General features: G+C 53.5%; 5 protein-coding genes across 5 annotated transcripts; 3 read left to right on the forward strand and 2 right to left on the reverse strand.

Annotated features, from left to right (window-relative positions):
* Positions 1–559: 559 nt before the first annotated feature.
* On the forward strand, positions 560–2,977 carry KVR01_012745 (uncharacterized protein). Its single transcript, XM_044790739.1, has 7 exons — positions 560–1,140; positions 1,224–1,472; positions 1,529–1,642; positions 1,713–1,927; positions 1,984–2,431; positions 2,503–2,592; positions 2,663–2,977. Exons 1-7 carry the CDS (start codon positions 838–840, stop codon positions 2,768–2,770), a joined length of 1,527 nt encoding a protein of 508 aa, XP_044638216.1. The 5' UTR covers positions 560–837; the 3' UTR covers positions 2,771–2,977.
* A 203-nt stretch (positions 2,978–3,180) lies between these two features.
* KVR01_012705 (uncharacterized protein) lies at positions 3,181–6,817 on the reverse strand. The gene is made up of 3 exons (XM_044782587.1): positions 5,879–6,817; positions 3,741–5,813; positions 3,181–3,682 (listed from the first exon to the last, which is right to left on the reverse strand). Exons 1-3 carry the CDS (start codon positions 6,686–6,688, stop codon positions 3,251–3,253), a joined length of 3,315 nt encoding a protein of 1,104 aa, XP_044638176.1. The 5' UTR covers positions 6,689–6,817; the 3' UTR covers positions 3,181–3,250.
* Positions 6,818–7,666: 849 nt separating this feature from the next.
* KVR01_012792 (uncharacterized protein) lies at positions 7,667–15,212 on the forward strand. The gene is made up of 6 exons (XM_044783809.1): positions 7,667–8,601; positions 8,658–13,630; positions 13,777–13,925; positions 13,985–14,350; positions 14,419–14,504; positions 14,600–15,212. Exons 1-6 carry the CDS (start codon positions 7,990–7,992, stop codon positions 15,056–15,058), a joined length of 6,645 nt encoding a protein of 2,214 aa, XP_044638263.1. The 5' UTR covers positions 7,667–7,989; the 3' UTR covers positions 15,059–15,212.
* Positions 15,213–15,358: 146 nt separating this feature from the next.
* KVR01_012825 (uncharacterized protein) lies at positions 15,359–17,108 on the reverse strand. The gene is made up of 3 exons (XM_044783392.1): positions 16,930–17,108; positions 16,769–16,876; positions 15,359–16,711 (listed from the first exon to the last, which is right to left on the reverse strand). The coding sequence occupies exons 1-3, from the start codon at positions 16,960–16,962 to the stop codon at positions 15,503–15,505; spliced, it is 1,350 nt and encodes a 449-aa protein (XP_044638296.1). The 5' UTR covers positions 16,963–17,108; the 3' UTR covers positions 15,359–15,502.
* Positions 17,109–19,511: 2,403 nt separating this feature from the next.
* Positions 19,512–20,246, forward strand: KVR01_012775 (uncharacterized protein). The gene has a single exon (XM_044792186.1). The coding sequence runs from the start codon at positions 19,848–19,850 to the stop codon at positions 20,226–20,228; it is 381 nt and encodes a 126-aa protein (XP_044638246.1). The 5' UTR covers positions 19,512–19,847; the 3' UTR covers positions 20,229–20,246.
* Positions 20,247–21,568: the final 1,322 nt, after the last annotated feature.

The following is a 21,568-nucleotide window of genomic DNA, read 5'->3' on the forward strand; positions in this document are numbered from 1 at the left end:
CAACCCCTGTGCCATTCCGTCTCTTTGATTGAGGTAAGCAAAGTCGAAAGTCAACATTTATCCCACAATCAATATATGCTCTCGTTGTCATTCAGCATCAGGACTGACTCATATGCGTCGCGTCCAACAGCAGGCCAAGGCCCCCGGCCTGCATCATCTCAGCACAGTCAGTGGAAAACAGCCTCCGATATTCGGACCTCCATTTGCAACGTTGGAACGCTCGTACCTCAGGCTTATGTGAGATTCACATTCTGCAAGGCTGTGTAACTGTGCCGAGCACTCGGCGGCAGGCGCCGGCTGAGGTCAGCGAATCGAAACCCGGGTTCCAAGGTTTGCCATGTGCACCACGCATGCGAAGGCGGCGTGGGCCGCTGCTGCAGCGGTTCCCCAGCCCGCAAGCCCCCGGGAATCCCACATGCCCAGGTGCCCCCACCCTGTAGCTCTGGCACAAAAGGACCCCTTCCATGTCAACTGTCATCGGACATCTGATTCCTGCATGGAGTCGGTCAGGATTTCGGCTGAGTAGTACCGGCGTGTTAGACCCTCTGACAGGCAGCCGTTTTAGGCGGTGTCGGGTCTTGAAGTAATCTTGAAGCTCCAGCCGGGCTTGAGCAGCCGGACTCGATCGGGAGGGCCGAAGGGCTGGGGGCTGGACCAAAGGATAGACTCGAGTGGGAAGTAAGAAACACCAAACCTGATCGTAGTTTTGTGTTCCGAGACAGCGGGTGTCCGTCTATCACGCCACTCTGGCCAACTGAGGTCTTATCAAATACAACCAGAAACTTCTCATCCTCCCCAGATACCGTTACACTCTGGCACATCCATACCATCCTGTCGATGCATCACAGCCCAACCAACATGGAATTCACACTGAGCCACGGAATAGCCCTCGGGGCCTTGCTACTCCTTGTTTACTTCGGCCAACAGTGGTCACGGCTAAGGAAGATCCCGGGCCCTTTCCTGGCGAGTCTCACTAACATACCTCGTGCATACTGGGTATGGGCAAGACAAGCTCATGAGACACACATCTCATTGCACCGAAAATATGGAAAGCTGGTCAGGGTCGGGCCCAACATGGTGTCTGTTTCCAACGCGCTGGAAGTCGACCAGATCTACAAGACGCGTGATCCCTTGATCAAGGCAAGTAGTCTGCAAAGGTCACTCGCTGTGTAATAGAATACACTTTGAAGAGGACGTATGATAACCTGTATTCTGAGAAATAGAGTGAATTTTATCCTGTTATCCTGCCCATGTCAAAGGGAAAAATCATTCCTGGCTTGTTTGCAACGAGAGACGAGAATCTTCATCGTATGCTGAAGAAGCCAATAGCTGGGGTTTATTCCATGTCCAACTTGACCTCATTTGAGCCGCTGGTGGACTCAACTATCAAGACTTTCTTGAGCGAGCTCGAGACAAGATTCGTTGCCCCTCGGAAAAGCTGTGACTGGGGAACATGGCTTCAGTACTTTGCTGTGAGTCAAGACATTTGAAGAACTGAATGTGGCGAAGTGCTCACAAGAGAGAGTAGTTCGACGTGGTTGGAGAAATCACTTTCTCAACAAGACTGGGATTCCTCGAATCTGATACCGACGTGGAAGGGATCATGAACGACATCTGGAAATGGTTTGAGTATGTTGCCGTTGTAAGTGAAACAAATGACGCATGCACTGCACCCAGGTTTCGAGCATGGGCTGATGCTGGTGATTGTAAAGGTTGGACAGATCCCTTGGGTCGATCGACTCTGGGTCAAGAACCCTGTTCTGTCCCAGCTCAGGCCAGAAAAATGGTCACCAATGGTCAGATTTGCGGTAAAGCGCCAGGAAGAGCGTCAGCAACAAATCGCTACCGGCAAAGGAACTTACAATGATCGGGACTTCTTGTCACGTTTTCTGGATGCGATGCGGAAAGATCCCTCGATCCCTCCTTGGTATGGTATACCTACTTGTGATTCAATCCAGGCAGTAGACTGACTTCGTTTCAAAGGGCATTGACAGCCTGGACATCTTCCAATGTCCTAGCTGGGAGCGACACCACCGCCATCTTCCTGCGCACCATGTTCAAAAATCTCATAGATTACCCCGAGACCCTTGAACGCCTTCGCCGGGAGCTAGACGATGCCGCCGCAGACGGAAGACTTTCTAATATTGTGACTTGGAAAGAAAGTCGAAACCTGCCGTACTTGGAGGCATGCTTCAAGGAGACTGGCAGGATTCACCCGCCCTTCGGGTTGCAACTGGAACGGATTGCCCCCTCTGGGGGTATAGAACTATCTGGCCAGCATATTCCGGCCGGCACGATCGTCGGCATGAATGCTTGGGCGGTGCATCGCGATACAGACGTCTTTGGTCCCGATGCTGACTGCTGGAGGCCAGAACGATGGCTTGACTGCGATGAGGAAACCAAGTCTCGCATGGAGCGTGGACTGTTGACCGTGAGTGTTGATCCTGTTCAGAGTGCATTAATCTTCTCCGTATATTTAAAGCAGCTGACACGAGGATACAGTTTGGAGCTGGGCACCGATCATGCCTTGGCAAGCACATATCCTACCTGGAGATATACAAACTGGTTCCGACGATTCTCCAAAAGTTTGATGTTAGTCACAGGCCACTTTCACTGAAGCCCTTCGTAAACCTTTAACATTATGGGACTAACACAAACTTAGATTGAATTGGTTAACCCCAAGCAGCCGTGGAAAGTGCAGAACCGGTGGTTTGTAGTCCAGACTGAGTTCGAGGTCTGGCTGAAGAACAGGGAGACTCGCGCTACTTGAAAGTTTCGTGGAAGATTGTTTGACATTTTTGGTCATGTACCCTAGGGTAGGGGTGGATAGTCTTTGTGGGGATATTGAGGCTTTGGACCGATCGTGGGCGCACACTTCAGAGTTGTTCAACGAGACAAGGCAATGTTCTGTTTTTACAATAAAAAGTGTGTAAACCATCTGAATCTTGACTTAGAATGCATTGAGGAGATCCACAAATTTCTTGTCGTTGTTGATTAAATCTACAATTTTCCAAGTGCTGCCAGCAAGAAAGCTTAAGCCAAGTCAGAGTCCCATGATTGTCTGCGATTTCATGATGTTCACTGCCCTTTGTTCCCCTCAATCTACATATACCGGTAGCATCACGACCATTTCTGCTCTAGTAATATGTTGTGGGACGGTTGATCTTATTCAAGTCGAGGTTTCAAGTGTAGCACACAATACATTGGACAGATGACACCGCTACTGACGCTACCAAAGAAAAACGCAAGATCACTTCAACAAGCCCATTTTACGCCACTCAGCCACATACGCCTTTACCAAGTCATCATCCACCGGCCTGCTCACGCGCAAGGTATCACTGCACGCCCTAGAACGGTCCGTGCTCATTATGACCTGTCCACCCGACATGTGCTCGAAATCGCCCTGGAAGAATGTTGCCATCTTCTTCGCGGGGTTCTCCTCTATCTGATCATCAGGATGAGTGAAGACCTTTTCAACCCACTGGCTGTAAGCCACGCGGCTCGTTGATGGTAACGACAGCTCATTCCCTATGACATCCAGGACGTCCTCCCATGACTGCCTGATTGGATTCTCGACATGGAACACGAGAGGCAGCGCCATGTCGTGGTCAGCTGGGGCAGGTGCAAGAGTGAGATCGGCCATGGCGGCCGCTGCATCGTCTACAGGGAGCCATGACAGGGTCTAGCAACGGGTTGTCAGCGTGAGCGGTGCAACCGAGGAGGGTCTGGGGATTACTCACACCACGAATCTTTGGCAGGTAGCCTACCAGCTGAGAGGATTTGACTAGCGCTGGGAAATGCTCTCTGGCGTTCCACCGGGCTGTCTCTCGTGCTCCCGTCATCTGGCCCACTCGCACGTACTTGGCCACAAGCTCCCCCTGGTGCGCCCGGGCGGCTGATTCGACGATGCGCTCGCAGACCAGCTTCGCCTGGGCGTACCCAAACTCATCTGCGCAATCGTTGTCTGGCATCGGCACCTCCGGCACTATGGAGCCTCGGCCAGCTTTCGGGTCGGGATACTGGCCCACGACGGCGATAGATGACACGAACAAGTACGTTGGGGGTGACGACGGGAGACCCTTCTTCGCACTTTCTTGCTCCTTTCCTGACTCTACTGCCAGCTGGATCAGGTCCCGCGTCAGACGGAATTGGCTCTCGAAAGACGCGACGCGGCGGTTGAAATCCATGGGCCAGCCGTTTTGTACAACATGAGTCACCGAGTCTGTCAGTGACTTGTACTCGATCGAGCTCAAGCCAAATTGTGGCTTTGCGAAGTCCACAGCAACTGCCTGCACCTTGGCCCAGCAATGCTTCGGGAGCTCGAGTCCCTGGAATGCCAATGCCTCCCGCACTTTTTCCGACGGGCTGGTGTTTTCCCCCCGGATCAAGCAAATGACTTTCAGGATGTCGTGGCGTTGTGAAAGGCAATGGACGATGTGCGACCCTAGGCCTCCAGTGCTTCCTGTCAACAGGACCACATTCTGCAGCCCTGGCGCGACATTTGAGGACAAGTTGGAATGCGCGAATTTGTCAACCAGTCGCGCGATTACATGAGCATAGTCATCCCCGGAGTCAGCGGAGGCCGTGTCAGCCCGTTTTCGGATGGCAGCAGCCAGCATAGCAACTGAAGGGTTGACATAGACGAAATCACGTCCCAGCTGGATGTCCACATCGCCGAGTTGCGCTAGAGAGGCTGACAGTAGGCGACGGAGCTGGAGAGCTTGGAGGGAGTCCATGCCGAGCTCGAGCAAGTCTTGCTCATCCTCCCACTCCACACTTGGGATCTTCCAGCCCAGCTTTGTCTGGATGAGCTCGCGAATTCCAGCTTCCAGGCGAGACATGTCAAGTTGAAATCCCGGGGTGCCATTTTCACCCGAGTGTTTCTCGAGGGCTTCGTACATCGCGGTGATCTCGGGCTCGAAGACTCTGTAGGTTTCTTGGCGCAGCACCGAGCCCTTGTCTGAGCGAGGGATCCGTTTGTCCCGTGGAAGCACGACAATGATGCCTTGCGGGGACGAGATCCGAGCGTGTGCATCCACCTTCTCGTTCAAACGAGATGCAATTTCCCACATGTGGCTTCTGAACTCCTCGACTTCAGTCACGTCATGGAGATTCTCGTCTCGAGGCTCGACGAGAATGCCAACTTCGAACTGGGATTGTCCGACGACAACGGCAGTCTTGCAGAGAGGATCTTGGCTGAGCTCGAATTCGAAAATTCCTGGTAAGACCTTTTCTCCTGTTGCAAGAACAACCACGTCGTCCGTTCGGCTCATGACACGGAAGTCCGTGGTTGGATGCAGCGGGTCGCGAAGCAGTCTGTCCTGCACCTCGAAAGGGGAGTCCCAGCCAAAAGGATAGAACACCAGCTTGCATGCCCCGTCATCGGCAGAGTTTTTGCCAGCCGCAGGTTCGATGGGAATAACGTCGTACCGGTAGTCCTGTCGCACGCGGATGTACCGGTAATCATACTCCGATCCCTTTGGGACGAAGACGGAGCCGAGGGCGCCGACCTCCGTTGCGCCGAAATGGTTGAGGAGCTTGACGCCGGCACCGACCAGCTTCTCGGCCACGGCTTGGGGTAGAGGACCGCCACCCGTCGCCACGAACTGCAAAGAAAGCAATGCGCGTAGAGCGGCACCGCCGTCGGCATTCTCGCACATATCATCAAGCACAGAAGGAACCGTCATCAACGAGCGGGCATTCGTGGTCTCCAACAGCTCCGCTATGGTGCCTGCGGATGAGATGGAATTTGCGGGCAGGCATAGCTGAAGCCCAATACTGAGGGAGAGACATGGCGCCAAGAGTCCAAATCCCTGATTCCATTCTCAATGAGCTGTGATATTCAAAAATACGGAAGACGTTTTTCGGACTAACTTACGTGGAACAACGGCAAGGTTGACACATTTACACCGTCGGCTTCTTCTGGTGACAAAGAGTGGTTTGCTGCATAGCCGAGCACATACTCTTGGGACTGGTAAATGGCCTTGGGAAGCCCAGTCGTCCCCGAAGAATGCAAGATGATGGCATTTCGGTCCCACTCGTCTGCATGATAGTTCGCATGACACACAGTTGATTTTGAACCGGGCGCGGCAGACTCTGTCCTTTGAGAGAGGAAGACCTCATACGGCTGTCGCTCATAGATGACGGCAGGGGGCGAGCCTCCAGGATTTCCGGGCTGCACTGCAGCTTCGCAGTTTCGAGCTAATCGTGGAGAAGCCAAGATGTCAGAGCAGTGCGTGGTCTTGGTGAGATTTCCGATGGCCAGAGGGCTGAGCCGCGCAGACAAGAGCAAGACTGGGACGCCAAGGCCCAGAAGGGCGACAATATGCACAAAGAGCCCAATGTCGCTCTCCATAAAGAGGGCAACTGGCGTGCTCCTGGAGATGACTCCATTCTCCTGAAGGACTGGAAGCTGAAGATCGTTGATGCTGGATTTGAGCCACTCCTGACAGCGAAGAACAGCGTCCCTGAATTCCGAATGCGTGATGGTTACCAGGCTAGCTTTTCTGGAGTCGTCCTTGCGAGCTTGATAGCAGAATGGGTAGTCTGAGTTGTGGGAGGCGTTGAAGTCCACCAGTTCAGGAACAGTCCGGACGGATTTCGGCCCGTCCTTTTTCTGCGGCTCGCCAGGCAGTTTTGCAGGTAGACTGAGGTCTGCCCTCACAAAAGCTGGTACTTGGGACCCCATTGCCGCGAATTCAAGATAACAGTGTGAAGATGGATGTGGAATAAACCTAATGAGTAGGATAATACGTTCAGTTTGATGGAAAAAGATGTTTATATCGCAGTACCTACTGATTCAGTCGCGATATCAGAGCTCAACATGAGCATTCAATTTTCAAGACACGGCTTTCGGTGAAAAGGAAACAACCACTCCCTCCAGAGCGAATCGATTCATCTCATTCTCACACATTCCTACGATGCTGAGTCCTGCCCGCAGGTACCTAGGTACCCTAGGGTACTGTGCAGCGAAGCCAGTCCGAGTTCTCTCACGGTCGTAACATCACGTGTTAGGTAACATTCGGGACTCGGACCCTTGATTTGCACCATGATCTGCATCGTGGCTTATGTGCACGCCAAGCTATCTCGGTGAGCGAACATGAAGTATAGCAACGTGGTGCTGGATCCGACTTCGGCGGCAGGTCCAAGATGACAGTGTTCTGGGCATGTTCATGGTACCAAAAAGCGGTATGCAGTGATCCGTATTGATACGCCGCCGGAGCCGGGGACCCCGTCCCCTTGTCGAGTTTCACAGACACGCAGCGGCACGCAAGGCTCAGGGCTCAGGGTCCTTTGTGTCACGGTGAGACACTCGTTCAATCTTGCCATGGCGTTGCTGACTGCAGATCACAGCTACTCAGCCAGAGATTTTCAAAAATTGGGACTGGACACCTCCGAGGGATCGATCCTCACATCCTCAGCCTGAAATGGTAATAGCCCAGCTGCAAGTTGTCGCTGTTACACATGCCAACGAATCAACATCGCGTAGCCACGCGGCTGAATTTCACTATCTGTCTCCTCTGAGCTGAACAACGGTAGCCTCTCGGCACCGGGGAAAAAGAACAAGACCGACAATGGATCACATGGACAAAAGGACCCCGACTTTCTCACTTGCATAGCAAAAACTTACACATCAACTTAGCGGAGGCTGCCTATCTACAATCAACTCACCGCTGCCCTTCGTCAGACGGGCAGCTCCTGGTGCAATGTTACCGCTGATGGCCGGAGCAACATGTAGCCAGAGGCTCAACTCCAAGAGATTGGGATGGGCAAAACTCGGGGTTTCAAGAAGATCCATAACCGAGGCTCTATTCAAGGACCTTATAATGATGATAAGAGCCCTCGATACGAAGTGATCATAAGGGAGACTCTGATTCAGAGGCAAGAACTATCAGGAGAGAGTCGAACCACAACAGGCCACATCTTTCCATCAAGAAGCACATGAAACTTGACATACTTTGAGTCGTTGCTTCCTTTCAGTCGTTCAAGATGACTCTGCCTTCAGCAATTCTGTTTGGTCCTCAAACTAAGCTACCCACCCTCCACCACCTTCAACGGCAGAGAGACATACTGCGATCTGATCCACAACTCAAGGTGCTCCTAGAGACCATTCAGAGCCTTCCTTCTCTTTGGAACCTTCTCTTGACACATGAGCCCAGGTTCAGTCGGATTCCAGGCCAAGACCTGGTCTCTCACCTGACAGGCTGGCTTGGGGAGGAACCTGCCCCTTCAGTCACTCCTTCACACAACATCATCTGCACACCCTTGACGGTCATTACCCAGGTGCTTGACTATGTGCAATACCTACACGATAACGAGAGCAACTTTAACCACTCCCAGCTGCTTGGTGGCCTCTCACTTGCTGGTATCCAAGGCTTCTGCACTGGATTCCTCTCCGCTGCTGCGATTGCCTGCTCTGAGAATGTGCAGGACATCGCCAAGTATGCCTCCGTTGCTGTTAAGTTGGCACTGGTACTCGGGGCCTATGTGGACCTTGATGCAGAGCTTAGCAACATTGAGACGACATGCGTCGTTGTCAAGGGGAAGTCGAAGCAGTCTGATGAGAACAAACTGTCTCGCCACCTCGAGACCTTTGCAGGAGTAAGCTGCCATCCAAGAAAGTTCCCACATGCACAAGCTGACTAAAACCATCCAAGGCCTATGTATCAGTGATATTCGATGAGGACAACTTCACGATTACCGTGCCTAAATCAGACGTGGAGTCTCTCACGGAAGCTCTCTCAGCAGATAACTTCATAGTGCGAGACGTCCCTATCCGAGGGCGTTTCCACTCTTCAGTCAATAAGACGGCGTCGGAGAGTATTTCAGATTTAATTCGCCTACATGACTTCCTCAAACTCCCAGAAGCTGGCTCGTTACTGGCACACATGAGACAAAATGTGGATGGTGCGCCGATTCAGGAGCAAGATTCGTTGTCGAGCGTCGCAACCTCGGTGCTTCTCACGGACGTGTCGGATTGGCATGTGACTATGTCAGAGACGTTTCGACATGTTCTTACTGGCGCAGATGTGATCACATTCAGCGTCTCCGACATTATCCCGCCATCGGTACAACGGGCCTCGCCAAGAAAGATTCACAAAATGCCCCAAATGACAACTGAGCAGTCCATGGGGGGACAACTGTCTGAGAAGGCAGCTGAATTCGACTATCCCCAACATTCAGTTGCTATCGTCGGCATGGCGTGCAAATATGCCGGTGTGGACTCGCTGGATGAATTCTGGGAGGTGATATCAAAGGGTGCCTCTATGCACAGCGAGGTGCCAGAAGATCGCTGGGCACGTACGGGGCTCCGAAGAACCAAGGAGGGTTCGCGATACTTCGGCAACTTTGTCCGCGACGCTGACGCCTTTGATCACCGATTCTTCAAGAAGTCCGCACGTGAGGCGGCTGCCATGGACCCTCAGCAACGGATCCTTCTCCAGGCTGCATACCAGGCGGTCGAGTCTTCGGGGTACCTGACCGAAAGAGACGCCCCTGAGGATGTTGGTTGCTATATTGGCGTGGCGACGACGGACTACCACGACAATATCGCCTCCCACGCACCCACGGCCTTCTCAGCTATTGGAGAGTTGCGTGCGTTCCTGTGTGGTAGGATCAGCCACCACTTCGGCTGGACGGGGCCATCCATGACATATGATACAGCTTGCAGTGCTTCCATGGTGGCTATCGATGCCGCATGCCGATCCATCCAGACAGGGCAGTGTTCTCGTGCACTGGCAGGGGGTGTGAGTCTGAACTCTAGCCCAAACCTCTGGGAGAACCTTCGCGCTGCCAATTTCTTGAGCCCTACCGGGCCAACCAAACCGTTCGATGCGGCAGGGGATGGTTACTGTCGTGGTGAAGGTGTCGGGCTCATCTTCCTGAAGAAGCTCTCCGATGCCGTGAAGGACGGCGACTTTATCTACGGAGTGATCGCGGGAACAGGAGTCAACCAGTGCCGCAATGACACTTACATCACGGTTCCCAACGGCTCGTCTCAGGTTGATCTGTACAAGAAGGTTCTTACGGACGCGGGTGTCAAGCCCTATGATGTGAGCTACATCGAGTCCCATGGAACAGGGACAGCCAAGGGCGACCCAACAGAGATGGCCAGTCTTCGCTCCGTCTTTGGTGGGCCATCCCGAGACAGCATTGTGTCCATCGGCTCGGTGAAGGGCAATGTAGGTCATTGCGAAGCATCGTCTGGAGTTGCTTCCGTGATCAAAACCGTGCTCGCGATGAACAACTCTACGATTCCACCGCTGGCGAACCACCAGTCGCTCAACCCAAACATCCAGCCGCTAGCGCTCGACAAGATGAACATCCCCTTGTCTCCCCAGCCTTGGGACATACCTTTCAAAGCCGCACTGGTCAACAACTACGGCGCTGCTGGCAACAATGCAGCAATGGTTCTCTGCCAGCCCCCGTCGAAGCGGTCCAGCGCACGTCGATTCTCAAACGACCACAACTCTGCATTGTCGGTGGTGCCGGTCTGTATCTACGCACACACGGAGCAAAGCGTTAGGTCATATTGCCAAGCACTCTGTGACTCGCTCCCAGCAGAGACTCCCAGCGACGAGGTTGCGTTTCTCCAGAACCTGGCCTTCAACCTGGTCAAGAAGCAGAACAGGACCCTCGCTCACCGCTTCATCACCAGTGTTAGCACAGTAGAAGCCCTAAAGACCGCTCTCAAGGCCCCAGACCAGTTCATCCAGCAACACCAAGACAAGAAGGCAGAGACGAGCTCGGTGGTTCTCTCTTTTGGTGGCCAGACGAACAACCACGTCGGTCTGTCGCAACACCTATACTTCGAATCGGCACTGCTGCGTTTCCATCTTGAGAATTGCAACCGCGCAATTAGGAGGGCGGGATACAAGTCCATCTTCCCAGCAATCTTCCAGACGAAGCAGGTGACAGACGTCGTGAGCCTTCACTGTCTGTTCTTCGCCATCCAATACGCCTCTGCCAATGCCTGGATGGATGCAGGTGTCACCCCAGCCGCAGTGATCGGCCACAGCTTCGGACAGCTGACTGCTATGTGCATCTCTGGTATGCTATCTCTAGATGACGCCGTGAAGCTCGTCGCCGGTCGGGCAAGCCTGATGCAGAAATACTGGGGTGAGGAGTCTGGATCCATGGTATCTGTTGAAGCCGACGCCAACACCGCTGAAGGCGTCATTGCGGAGGTGTCATCACAACACGGACTGCGGGCTGAGATTGCCTGCTACAATGCCCCGACAGGCCATGTCATCGTGGGCACTTCCAAGGCAATGGATGCGGTTGAGCAAATCTGCAAGGCCTCTGCCCAGCCGATCCGCTACAAGAGACTTCAGGTGACCAACGGGTTCCACTCCGAGTTCACCGAGCCTCTTATCCCCCATCTGGAGAAGCTGGCGTCTGGCCTACAGGTTTCTGAGCCGCATATTCACATGGAGTTTTGCACCCAGGAGCAAACAGCCTGGCAGGATATGACGCCAGCTTTCATTGCAAATCACACCCGTGCCCCGGTGTATTTCCATGCCGCTGTCGAGCGACTGGAGGCCAGACTGGGAAGCTGTCTTTGGCTTGAGGCAGGATCAAACTCATCCGTGGCAGCAATGGCACGGCGTGCCTTGGCCGGCTCCTCGGTCCCGCACACATACCACGGGACAAAGTTGGATGGCAAGGAGGCCCTGAACCGCCTTGCGGAGACCATGGTCACTCTTTGGAAGACCATGCCGACCATTGAAGTCGGGCCTTTCTACCGGAAGAAGGGGTCAGCTCGGGCTCCGTTCCGCAGCATCGACCTCCCTCCGTATCAATTCGAGAAACAGCATCATTGGATGACTTGGAGGGACAACGTGGAGGCCAACAAAGACTCCGCGGCCACCAAAGCCCCCAAGGTCGACCAGGACTCCAAGCCGAAGATCCTTCGTCAAGTGAGTGCAGACGGGAAAGGTGGAGCGCATTTCACCATCGACCCAAGGAGCGAGGAATTCCAACACTTCGTCAAGGGTCATGCCGTGCTCGACCAGCCGCTCTGCCCGGCAGATCTATACGTTGAACTGGCTGCCAGGGCTACAAGATGCTTGCAGCCGACTCAAAACTCCATTCCAAGCGTCGAGAAGCTCAGCATCGTGGCTCCGCTTGGCATCGACCCGGCCAAGGAGATTCATTTGTCTATGACCGCGACAGAGCCAACAAACTCGAGCTGGTCCTTCGTCTTCACCAGCGGACCCAGGGGTAGTGCTCAAGTCAAAGATCGAACAAAGCACGCCTCCGGTGTCGTCAAGCTTACAGCTCTGAGCGATATGGGCTTTAAGGCGGAGGTGGCCCGGTACGAGAAGCTCGTGGGGTCCAGCCGCGCAACAGCCTTCCTGAGCGACCACCAGGCTGAGGGCATGAAGGGTGCCCTGGTCTACCAAGTATTCAGCAAGGTTGTCGCCTATGGAGAGTACTACCAAGGTGTAAAGGCGATCGCCTCGAGGGGAGATGAAGTGGGAGCCCAGATTGTCGTTCCCACTCCAGCTGACGTAGCTGATCCCTCTATGATCCTTGACCCTGTTGCCGTCGACAATTTCGTACAGGTTGCCGGTATCAAAGTCAACTGCCTCAACCCGTGCCCAGCGAACCAGGTGTACATTTGCGGGCACATTGAGCGCGTGCAGGCAACCCAGACGTTCCTGGACCTAACTCGACCCGGCCAAGCGCAGCAGACTTGGAGCGTATTTGCTCAGTGCACGCCAGTGACTGAAAAGGTGTACCACAACGACATCTATGTCTTCAGCGAGGACAAGAAGCTGGCCATGATCATTCTCGGTGTGCAGTTCACCCGCGTGTCTATCACGTCCCTGGCCAGTGCCATCTCCCAGTCCAACCGGGCGGGCGCACCCCAGAAGAAGCAGTCTCAAGAGCAAAGCTTCTACGACAAGGCCATCGAGAAGCTGCGAGGCTGCCATGAAGATTCAACAGCCCAACGGTTCGCGGCAGCAGAAACCAAAGAACGGCCGGCAGTCGATCTGTTCTCCAGCTTGACGGACCTTCTCCTCGAGGTCGCCGAAGTGCCCAAGGCCTCGGTCACCAGGACCTCGACCTTCGAGGGCCTTGGCATCGACTCACTCTTGACAACCGAGGTTTTCTCGGCCGTGACGGACAAGTTTGGAGTGCAGATACCACACGACAAGATTTCAGAGCTGCAAGACGTGGAGTCTCTTCTGGCATTCCTCTCTGCCTTGGCTATCAGCTCGCCTTCCGAAATGACAACCCCGGGGCTGTCCACCCCGTTCTCCACGGTGTCCGGTGCTGCCACTCCATTCACTGAAGTCAGCGGACTTAGTACACCCGAAGAGGGCCTACCAAAGAAGGCGGTGGCCCAAGAATCCAAGGACGGAGACGTGGAGGGCCGGCTCATGCAAGTCTTGTGCGAGCTTCTCGACATCAAGCCGTCCGCGCTCAGTCCCAAGAGTAGCCTCGAGGACCAAGGACTGGACTCCTTGCTCACTGTTGAGCTTACCAGTGCGCTGGAAGAGGTGTTCGCTTGCAAGATCGGCGCTGGTTCCGTGCATGGCGATATGACATACAGCGAGCTGAAGGAGGTAGTCACTGGCAAGGTCTCTGGTGGGACTCAGGGAAGCATTGTGAAGACATCGGTGTAAGTACAGACTTGATAATTTAAACTCTTTCGGTTTTATTCCGTACCCTTCCGAAGACATACATTGCGCCTTCATACAGTGAAACTTGAGAATTACTCTGCAGTCGTCATGGTCTTTACTGACGAGACCGGTGACAATCATCTAGGCCGCCCACCTTGCAGGACGTGCCCAATAACGCAAGACGCCTGCCCGGAAGCAATATGAAGACACTCGTATACAAGCAAGCCGGACCAACATCTCTCTATGCCGATGTATATCTTCCCGAGGCGGAAGATGGAGTCCCCAGACATCCAGGTGAGACCCTTGACCAGCCATTGACAGGATCGCCCAGAATAACAACCTTGATACCACAGCTCTCATGATCCACGGCGGCGGGCACTCTATGCTCTCGCGCAAGGATGTGCGTCCAAAGCAGACGGCTCTTCTTTTGGCGAACGGCTTCCTTCCCGTGAGCATAGACTATCGTCTCTGCCCTGAAGTCAACATCATCGACGGTGCCATGACTGATGTTTGTGACGCTCTGGCCTGGGCACGGGCGAATCTTCCCCAAATCTGCAGCACCATGGGGGTACCCGTCAATGGCAAAAAGGTGGCCGTCGTTGGGTGGTCAACGGGAGGCACCCTGTCTTTGCAGCTGGGCTTTGCTGCGCGGAACCGGGGCATCCAGCCACCTGACGCTACACTGGCGTTTTATTGCCCCAGCAACTATGAAGATGAATGTGAGTTGGCAGCTTCTACTACTGTCCCGTCGTCTCAGAGAAAAGCATTAACATAAAATCCTCCTTAGTCTGGAAACAACCAAATTTTCCCGAGAACACCAAGACAGACAGCTTGGAACAATTTGACCTGCTGGAGGGTGTCCAAGACCAGCCTGTAAGCACACATCCCATGTTAACATCCCCACACAAGAAAAACGCAACGGAGAAAAAAAAAAAAGAAACCCCGACTCACACGAAAATCACCCGCAGATCACCTCCTACAACATGGACCCCAAGGCCGGCGCGATCGGCGGCTGGATGTCCCCCACGGACCCGCGCTCCCGCATCGTGCTGCACATGAACTGGATGGGCCAGATGCTCCCCGTGATCCTCAACGGGCTCCCGACGCGCGCGGCGGCGGACCCGGGCGTCGACTACAAGCACATGCCCCAGCCCGGCGCGGACCGCATCGCCGCCATCAGCCCGTGCGCGCAGATCCGCGCCGGCAACTACACCACGCCCACGTACATCGTCCACGGGACCCGCGACGACCTGATCCCCTGGCAGCAGGCGCGGACCACCTACGAGGCGCTGGTGGCGCGCGGGGTGCCCGCGGAGCTCGAGATTGTTGATGGCGCGGAGCACCTGTTTGACTTGTACCGGAGCCGCGGTAAGGATTGGGAGGTTGTGCTGAGGGGTTATGAGTTTCTTTTCCGGCAGTTTCGTTAAACGATAGACTTCGAGTTACTCTAGTGCTGTTGCATTCAGGCTATTAGACTGTGTTCATAGAGTTAATCTGCTGTTGATTGTGTAGTTATATCTATCCATAGACTGAAACTTTCTTTATGTTTATCGATATCTACTACTAGCACTATGTTTTCAATCCTGTACGGAGTAATTTTTGACCCTGTTCTTTTCTAATCCATATGCGTCCAAAGCCATGATACACGGCACCTCCATACCGTGTCAAATGCTCAAATACACAACATTTTGTAGGGGATTTACTCCTACATTTTCAAGTCCAAAATATACATAGGTAATTGTTTGATTCATTAAAGGATTGATCATATTCTATCGAACTAAATTTTTCAATTCTAAATGAGTCATTAAGAAGACAGACACGGAGGCAAGAAAAACGCCAGGCATGTGGCAGAAGGCTACCCCCCGGGGCCATCAACCAAAGACCACAAATTCATCACCAGAGGCTGTGTCATCCTCTCTGGTCGTAGTAATTCCAAGTAGCTCACAAAAAGCCTCGGTCTGCGAGTTCGGAAACTCGCAAGGCTGCTCGTCGCTGTGGGCGGTGTCTGGCCCCTCGTATTTAGGAGCGTGTGCCTTGAAATTGTCCGGTATGCGCAGCAGACCCTTTGCAGTGACATTCTCACGGACATAGGATCGGGCTTCATCTGCGTCGTCTCGGCGCGCCGCATCTGCCGGGCCCATGTGTCCAACCAGGGACGGGCCGCTCATCTCTGCGGTTCCATCTGTTGCGCGCACGATCGCCAGCCACTCCTCATCGTAATGCAGGGAGAACCTTTCGCCCGGCGTCTTCGGCAGGTATGGCGCGACGGCCGGATCGTCCACATCCCAGCAGGATTCTATCTCGAGCAATTCGAGAAACTCGCCGTCGTCGGGACCGGGCTTGTCGAGCGCGAGGAAGTGGGTGGTCGTGTTCGTGATGCCGGGCGGCCGGCCGCGGGGTTTCTTCCAGGTCCTCACAGCCCTTGGCAGCTGTTGCTGCAGCTCCGTGGGCACGGGCAGGCCCTGGAAGAAATCGCCCTTCGCGTCGCGGTCGTGCTCTACCGTGGCACGGAACCTGGCGTGCATGTGGCCAGAGAACCAGAACCGGGGCCGCAGGTGATTTAGGACCTGCTCCGCGGGCTCGCTCCCCAGGTTGTCGGCCATGGCGCTCTTCAGGAAATGGGGCCGCTCGGCGAAGAGCGTCTCGCAGTCGCCGAAGTACTCGACTCTCCGGGGCCAGTCGTGGCTGAGACCGATGTCGACGGCCGAGCGCACGTCCAGCAGCTTGGAGATGTCGCAGCGCCGGACGTGATAAACGGAGCGGATTTCGTCCCTGTCGTAGGGGAGGCTTTCGTGGTGTGGTTTGTCGTAGTGACCGCGGTGGAAGATCCCCGAGAGCCCGGCTATGCGTACGGGCCCGTAGCGGATCACATTCACCGCGCCCAGGTAGTACATATTCGGAGCCAGCCAACCGCCATAGTGCAGCTCGGAGAAGTAGTTTGAAGCCTCGTGGTTGCCCCCGATGACGAGCGTCAACACTGGCGCCCGCTTGTTGCCGCTGTAATATTGGTGAAAGTCACCTAGCTGGCGATATTTGCGTGGCACAGACATGCAGTTCAGGTCGCGTTCATTACGGACTGCCTGGAATGATTATTCAGAAAAGACACAGTAAGCAGTATATCTAGCATTCTTGATTACCTGAAAATCTCCGCAAATGATCAAGAAGTCAATATCCTCGATTGTCCATCCTCGAGATCGGCACTTGGACTCTAATGCAGTGTAGATTTCGTTTAGCGAGCCGTGACACTTTGTCGTCAGCTGCGAGGCAGGCGATTTAGCTGAAACGATGGACTACTTACACAGCCTTCCACGGCGATTTTGAATGAGGTCATGATGAGAGAGACGTGATAAAGCGCACCAGTTGGGTGGATTCCACAACCTGAGCGCCAAAATGAATGGTCCAGTATGGGAGGGTGCACGTGAAGGCCGGTCTTATTAGTACTTAGTCGTCACACAATGAGTTACGGGTGGAAACGTCGACACTTGAAGACACGATGATGACGTGAGAAATATTGAGAGCGAAGCCCATAGTGTGATCCAAATAATTTCGCGTTGATTGGTGAGTCATCCTGGTGCCTGGCTGGCCTGTCTTCATGGATTACCTAAGTTAGAGTCAAGGCTCGCGTGCAGTAGGGCGATCAGAAGCTAACCCCGGTAGGGTTGCCTGCATGCTGTCAACTGAGCGTCCCATGGATAGGCCAAAAGTTGGACCCTGGAGGGGTTGGGTGGAAAGTGGAAAAAGGCTGCACATGACTCACACCAGGCCATATTATCGCAGAAGGCAGGCATAATTATGAGGAATAAAGGACGTCAACTATTGCCTGGATCCCTCATCTTAACAACCTAGGTAGAACGACTTGGATATCTATTAGGCAAGGAGATGTAATTGGTCCAAGCACTGGTACTTGCGCGTCCCCGATGACAGCACGGATGGCTGGCCCACACCCGTCGGCGTCGTGGTGGTCGAAGCGGCCACCGGCGTATAATACCAGCGCAGACGTGCCGGGTTCCGACTGTCGATCCCAGCCCTGGACATAATCCTCCGACCCGAACGTAAGCGGGGCCGTAGCAATTTCAACGACCTAGAGTTTCCAAGGTTGATACTGTATGAAGGCGCCACGTACATTTTACATGTATGGGGATTAAAAACGAAAACCACCTGATACAATGTTTGGCTCCCGAAATCCACTCCGACGGGTATCGTGCCCGCTTCGGCGTCTACAGGTCGCTTCGAGGTTACGTGGCCGGGGCACGCGCATCGAGAAGGCAACTTGATGATGCTGCCTTCAATTCAACAGGCAGTTTCGAGATCTGAAAAATTGGTCGAGAATACTTAACTTGAAGTGGTAGGACCTTCTAGCTCTACCAGGCTCTGTCAAATTCAATGAAGTGACAGTGGCTACGTCAATTTCAGTGTAGCCATCCGGTTTACAAGTCCACTACGATGGCTGTTGACAACAGCTTGAGAGTTATGAGTTTTGAAGACTGCGACGAGGTGCCGTATTTATGGAACAGATCGTCGTAGGATACAGTTAAGTAATATTTATCCCTATAGCTTATGTGATATTTAAATATTATATTAAAATCTTTAAGTATATAAAATCTATATTTAAATGTTACGCTACCTTTTTCTATATTTTAATGTTATATTACCTTTTTATATATTTAAATATATTAGGGTTAGAGGGGGGTTCTAGGGGGAACCCCCTAGGGTTAGTATTAGAGTTAGTAGTTAGTGTTAGGGTTAGTAGTTAAGGTTAGAGTTAGAGGTTAGGGTTTAAGGATATATTTAAACAATTTTAAGGCTTCTATTTAAATGTAGAAAAAGGTGGTGTGATATTTAAATATTATATTTAAATGTCGTGTGAGCTATAGGGATAAATGTTACTTGACTATACCACTCCAGATCGTCGGCCAGTCCGTCGCGCTGGCACATCGTCACCACCTGGGCAACTAGCCGCGTTACAGCTGGCTAACCTTACGACAAGCTCAAGGTGCTACATGACAGTTCTGCGGCAATAGTTGGCGCAATGTGGCAGGAGTACACAAATTTCATATTGCTCGAAAATTGGCCACACTGTTTTCCAGCACTGAAACTCCAAGTTGGCAGTAGAGCAGTTCTCATCGTGTCAACGTTCAAGCGTTGTTATGGGACAGCGCCGGTAAGGCCGTGATTTCTAACCAGTTGCGAATGACGTTGAATTGCCGCAAAGGTTTTGCTTCGTCTGACCTCAAAGTGTCCTCCTCAGTCTGATGATCAAACCCTGGTAACTTTGCCGTTCCATTGCACATCCATCCGCCTTGGCGTGCAATGTTAGATGAGACCATTCCCTACCCAGGTTCCATGCCGTCCATCCGGGAGATCGCCGCGGTCAGGTCGGATGAAAAAGGCGTGAGGGGAAATGAGCGGCAGCTGCAAGAACTTTTCTCTCCGTGATGCGAAGGACTCGACAAAGGGGCCATTTTTGAGGCTCAGCTGTGGCCCTCGACGCCCCACTTGTTCGGGGCTACCTGAAACCGCAGGCGAGGCGTCACAGCGCAGCTGCATGCGTCATCGCCGGGCGTCTAAAACGTCGAATCTCACAGCAGGGGCTCCCTACGGGCGCCTATTCTGCTGCTGGCCTCGGGATCCTTGCCCTTGGCGAGCCCGGGTCACCCCAAATATAGCCTGACACGGGCACGCATGGTCCCACCTGGGCACCCGCCTGCCTTCGGAGCCGAGCAGCTCTGCAAAATGAGTGGTCTCCGCGGTCTCAAACCTCAGACGCCATGGAGCCGAGTGCTCATGACGCGCGGTTCACGTCGGGTTGTAACGCCGCCGGACGTGGGCTGCGCCACCCGTTGGTCTTGTCGTAAACAAAAGTAAATAAACTGTACGGGGCCTATAACGCTGGCAGTGGGGAAGCCCTTCTTCTTCCTGACGGACTCTGTCCTTTTCAGTACTGCCTTCCGGTCGCTTTTGCCTTTCAGTCTTTCTTCCTCAGCGGATGTTGACCATCTCGGCGTCCAAGGCTTTGACAGGAACAAGCCGGCGATTTTCAAATCTTTCAGTTTTTACACAGTGGAGCTGTCGCAGTGCGAAGAATCCCCGATAAAATCCCACACACCTCGACGCATTCTCGAAGAGGCGAAGAGCACCGAGCACCTGAATCGGACACGGACGTCGATAACGTTGTTCTGCCGGACGTCTTCACCCTGCACTCGACCAAATCAAATCATGATACTATGTCACCTCTCAATACGGAATGTTGTCGCCATTATTTACACCATCCTGCTCCAACTCACTCTCGTCGCGGCCTTGCCCACCGGTGACTACAACCAGGCGTCACAGATTGACGCGAGAAGTGGTATCCAGACACTCCATCTACAAACAAAAAGAGAAGAGCAAATCGACAGTTCATCAATACCGAAGATTGCGGGGGGTGCAGTCGGCATTGTGGCACTGGGGCTCATATTCGGCCTCGGCTCGGCATCCATCGCTGTGTATGGGTCTCTGGAGTGGCGGACGCGGCGCGACAGGAAGAAGCAGGAAAAGGGCCAGGTCATCCAAGAAAAGAAGCTGGACGACAGCTCTAGCGAAAACACAACTATTAGATAATGAAAATGTCTTGAAACGTTCATGTTCACTTCAACATGCTGCTTTGCTGCATACTTAAGGACTTAAGTAGGTCTGATGACCACTCCGCTTTGTGGGTATTGTCCGGATCAAAAGTCTTAATTTTTCGGACCGCAGAATAAGTATTCACTCCACTTATTGGTCAAGGAAGACATTCGTGGGATACTGGGTACGAGTTCGGCCAAATCTAACGGCATGACGGCTAATACTCTACCCTAGGGTAGGTCTCGTTGAAAGGTGGTGGGACATCCGCGAAGCACAAATGTACACTGGGGTGATCACCATCATCAGCAAGGTCTAGCGTCAAGTGGAATGGAGTCGATGCATATGGTATGAAGCCAGTGCGGTGACATTTGCCTACAGAGCCAAGTGATGGCCGCGCTTGTCTCTTGGAAAAAGGCTTGCTCTGCTCGGCATGTCAACGCACCCAAGAATGAGGCTCCGCATGCCACGCTGTCGTCTCTACCTTGGCTGCTGACTGGGTTTGCTCTCGGAATATCGAGCCGATCCAGCAAGGGAATCAAGCAAATACCAATGTCTTGGGCTCCCACCCTCCCTTACGGGGAACGCAGCGTCGTGTGGCTCTTGCAGATGCCTGGACCCTTGTCGGTGCAGACGTTCCCGAGCCCTCTGGCTTGGCTGCGTGTTGGTGAGGGGGAAAGGTCGGTCGGGTGGGAAGATGTATCCGAAATGGGTGACCTGGGCAGGGGGTTTGCGGGCGAGACCAGAACACTAAGCCCTGTCAAGAAAAGCTTCATGTGCTCTCCAAGACGGCACCGGTAGTGGGGTCCCTTTCTCCAAGAATTGATTCCCGCTGTTAGCCTATTTTCCGCTGAGCTTTTCACCGAAGTCTTGTCCTGGAGACTCTGCTGGAACACTCCGATACGGGTGGACATATTCAATACTGGAGCGTTTCTGCTAGAATAAGAATCATCCCTTTCTCAATTAGCAGGTATTAGAATGCCCCGTGACTTGTCTTGACACCCGTTACTCAGCAGAACAAAAGACAACTGGCAGCAGCCTCGTCCGAGACGAGCTGCACGCTCCCGTAGGCTTCCCCGGATTCCCCAAGCGGCTGTGGATTCCACATCCCCAAGAAAATGCTACGTTCCCTGGTCTTTGGCCTAGAATCCCCACAAAGAGCCCAGGGGTTTGTTATTCGAATGCAACCTCCACGAGAAGTTCCACCAATCGTCGATATCAACACCCCACGGAAGCTTTCTGCAACGTCCTGCAATGGCCTGCAAGAACTCTCTCAATCCCGACCAGACGGGTCCCCATGTGCACATGGCGCAAATCCTTCTTTGCCTTCTCCTGCTCTA

Source organism: Diaporthe batatas, assembly GCF_019321695.1.
Source record: "Diaporthe batatas strain CRI 302-4 chromosome Unknown Contig00021, whole genome shotgun sequence".
In the NCBI taxonomy this organism is placed as follows: Eukaryota; Fungi; Ascomycota; class Sordariomycetes; order Diaporthales; family Diaporthaceae; genus Diaporthe; species Diaporthe batatas.

Coding starts and splice junctions, on each gene's coding strand:
- KVR01_012745 (XM_044790739.1), top strand. CDS start 838: ATGCATCACAGCCCAACCAACATGGAATTCACACTGAGCCACGGAATA. Junction 2,432..2,502: donor TGGAGCGTGGACTGTTGACC/GTGAGTGTTGAT, acceptor ACGAGGATACAG/TTTGGAGCTGGGCACCGATC. Junction 2,593..2,662: donor CGATTCTCCAAAAGTTTGAT/GTTAGTCACAGG, acceptor ACACAAACTTAG/ATTGAATTGGTTAACCCCAA.
- KVR01_012705 (XM_044782587.1), bottom strand. CDS start 6,688: ATGGGGTCCCAAGTACCAGCTTTTGTGAGGGCAGACCTCAGTCTACCT. Junction 5,814..5,878: donor CAACCTTGCCGTTGTTCCAC/GTAAGTTAGTCC, acceptor GAATGGAATCAG/GGATTTGGACTCTTGGCGCC. Junction 3,683..3,740: donor ACCTGCCAAAGATTCGTGGT/GTGAGTAATCCC, acceptor ACCCGTTGCTAG/ACCCTGTCATGGCTCCCTGT.
- KVR01_012792 (XM_044783809.1), top strand. CDS start 7,990: ATGACTCTGCCTTCAGCAATTCTGTTTGGTCCTCAAACTAAGCTACCC. Junction 13,631..13,776: donor AGCATTGTGAAGACATCGGT/GTAAGTACAGAC, acceptor ACAATCATCTAG/GCCGCCCACCTTGCAGGACG. Junction 14,505..14,599: donor AGGGTGTCCAAGACCAGCCT/GTAAGCACACAT, acceptor AATCACCCGCAG/ATCACCTCCTACAACATGGA.
- KVR01_012825 (XM_044783392.1), bottom strand. CDS start 16,962: ATGACCTCATTCAAAATCGCCGTGGAAGGCTGT. Junction 16,877..16,929: donor AAATCGCCGTGGAAGGCTGT/GTAAGTAGTCCA, acceptor CTGACGACAAAG/TGTCACGGCTCGCTAAACGA. Junction 16,712..16,768: donor TCATTTGCGGAGATTTTCAG/GTAATCAAGAAT, acceptor TAATCATTCCAG/GCAGTCCGTAATGAACGCGA.
- KVR01_012775 (XM_044792186.1), top strand. CDS start 19,848: ATGATACTATGTCACCTCTCAATACGGAATGTTGTCGCCATTATTTAC.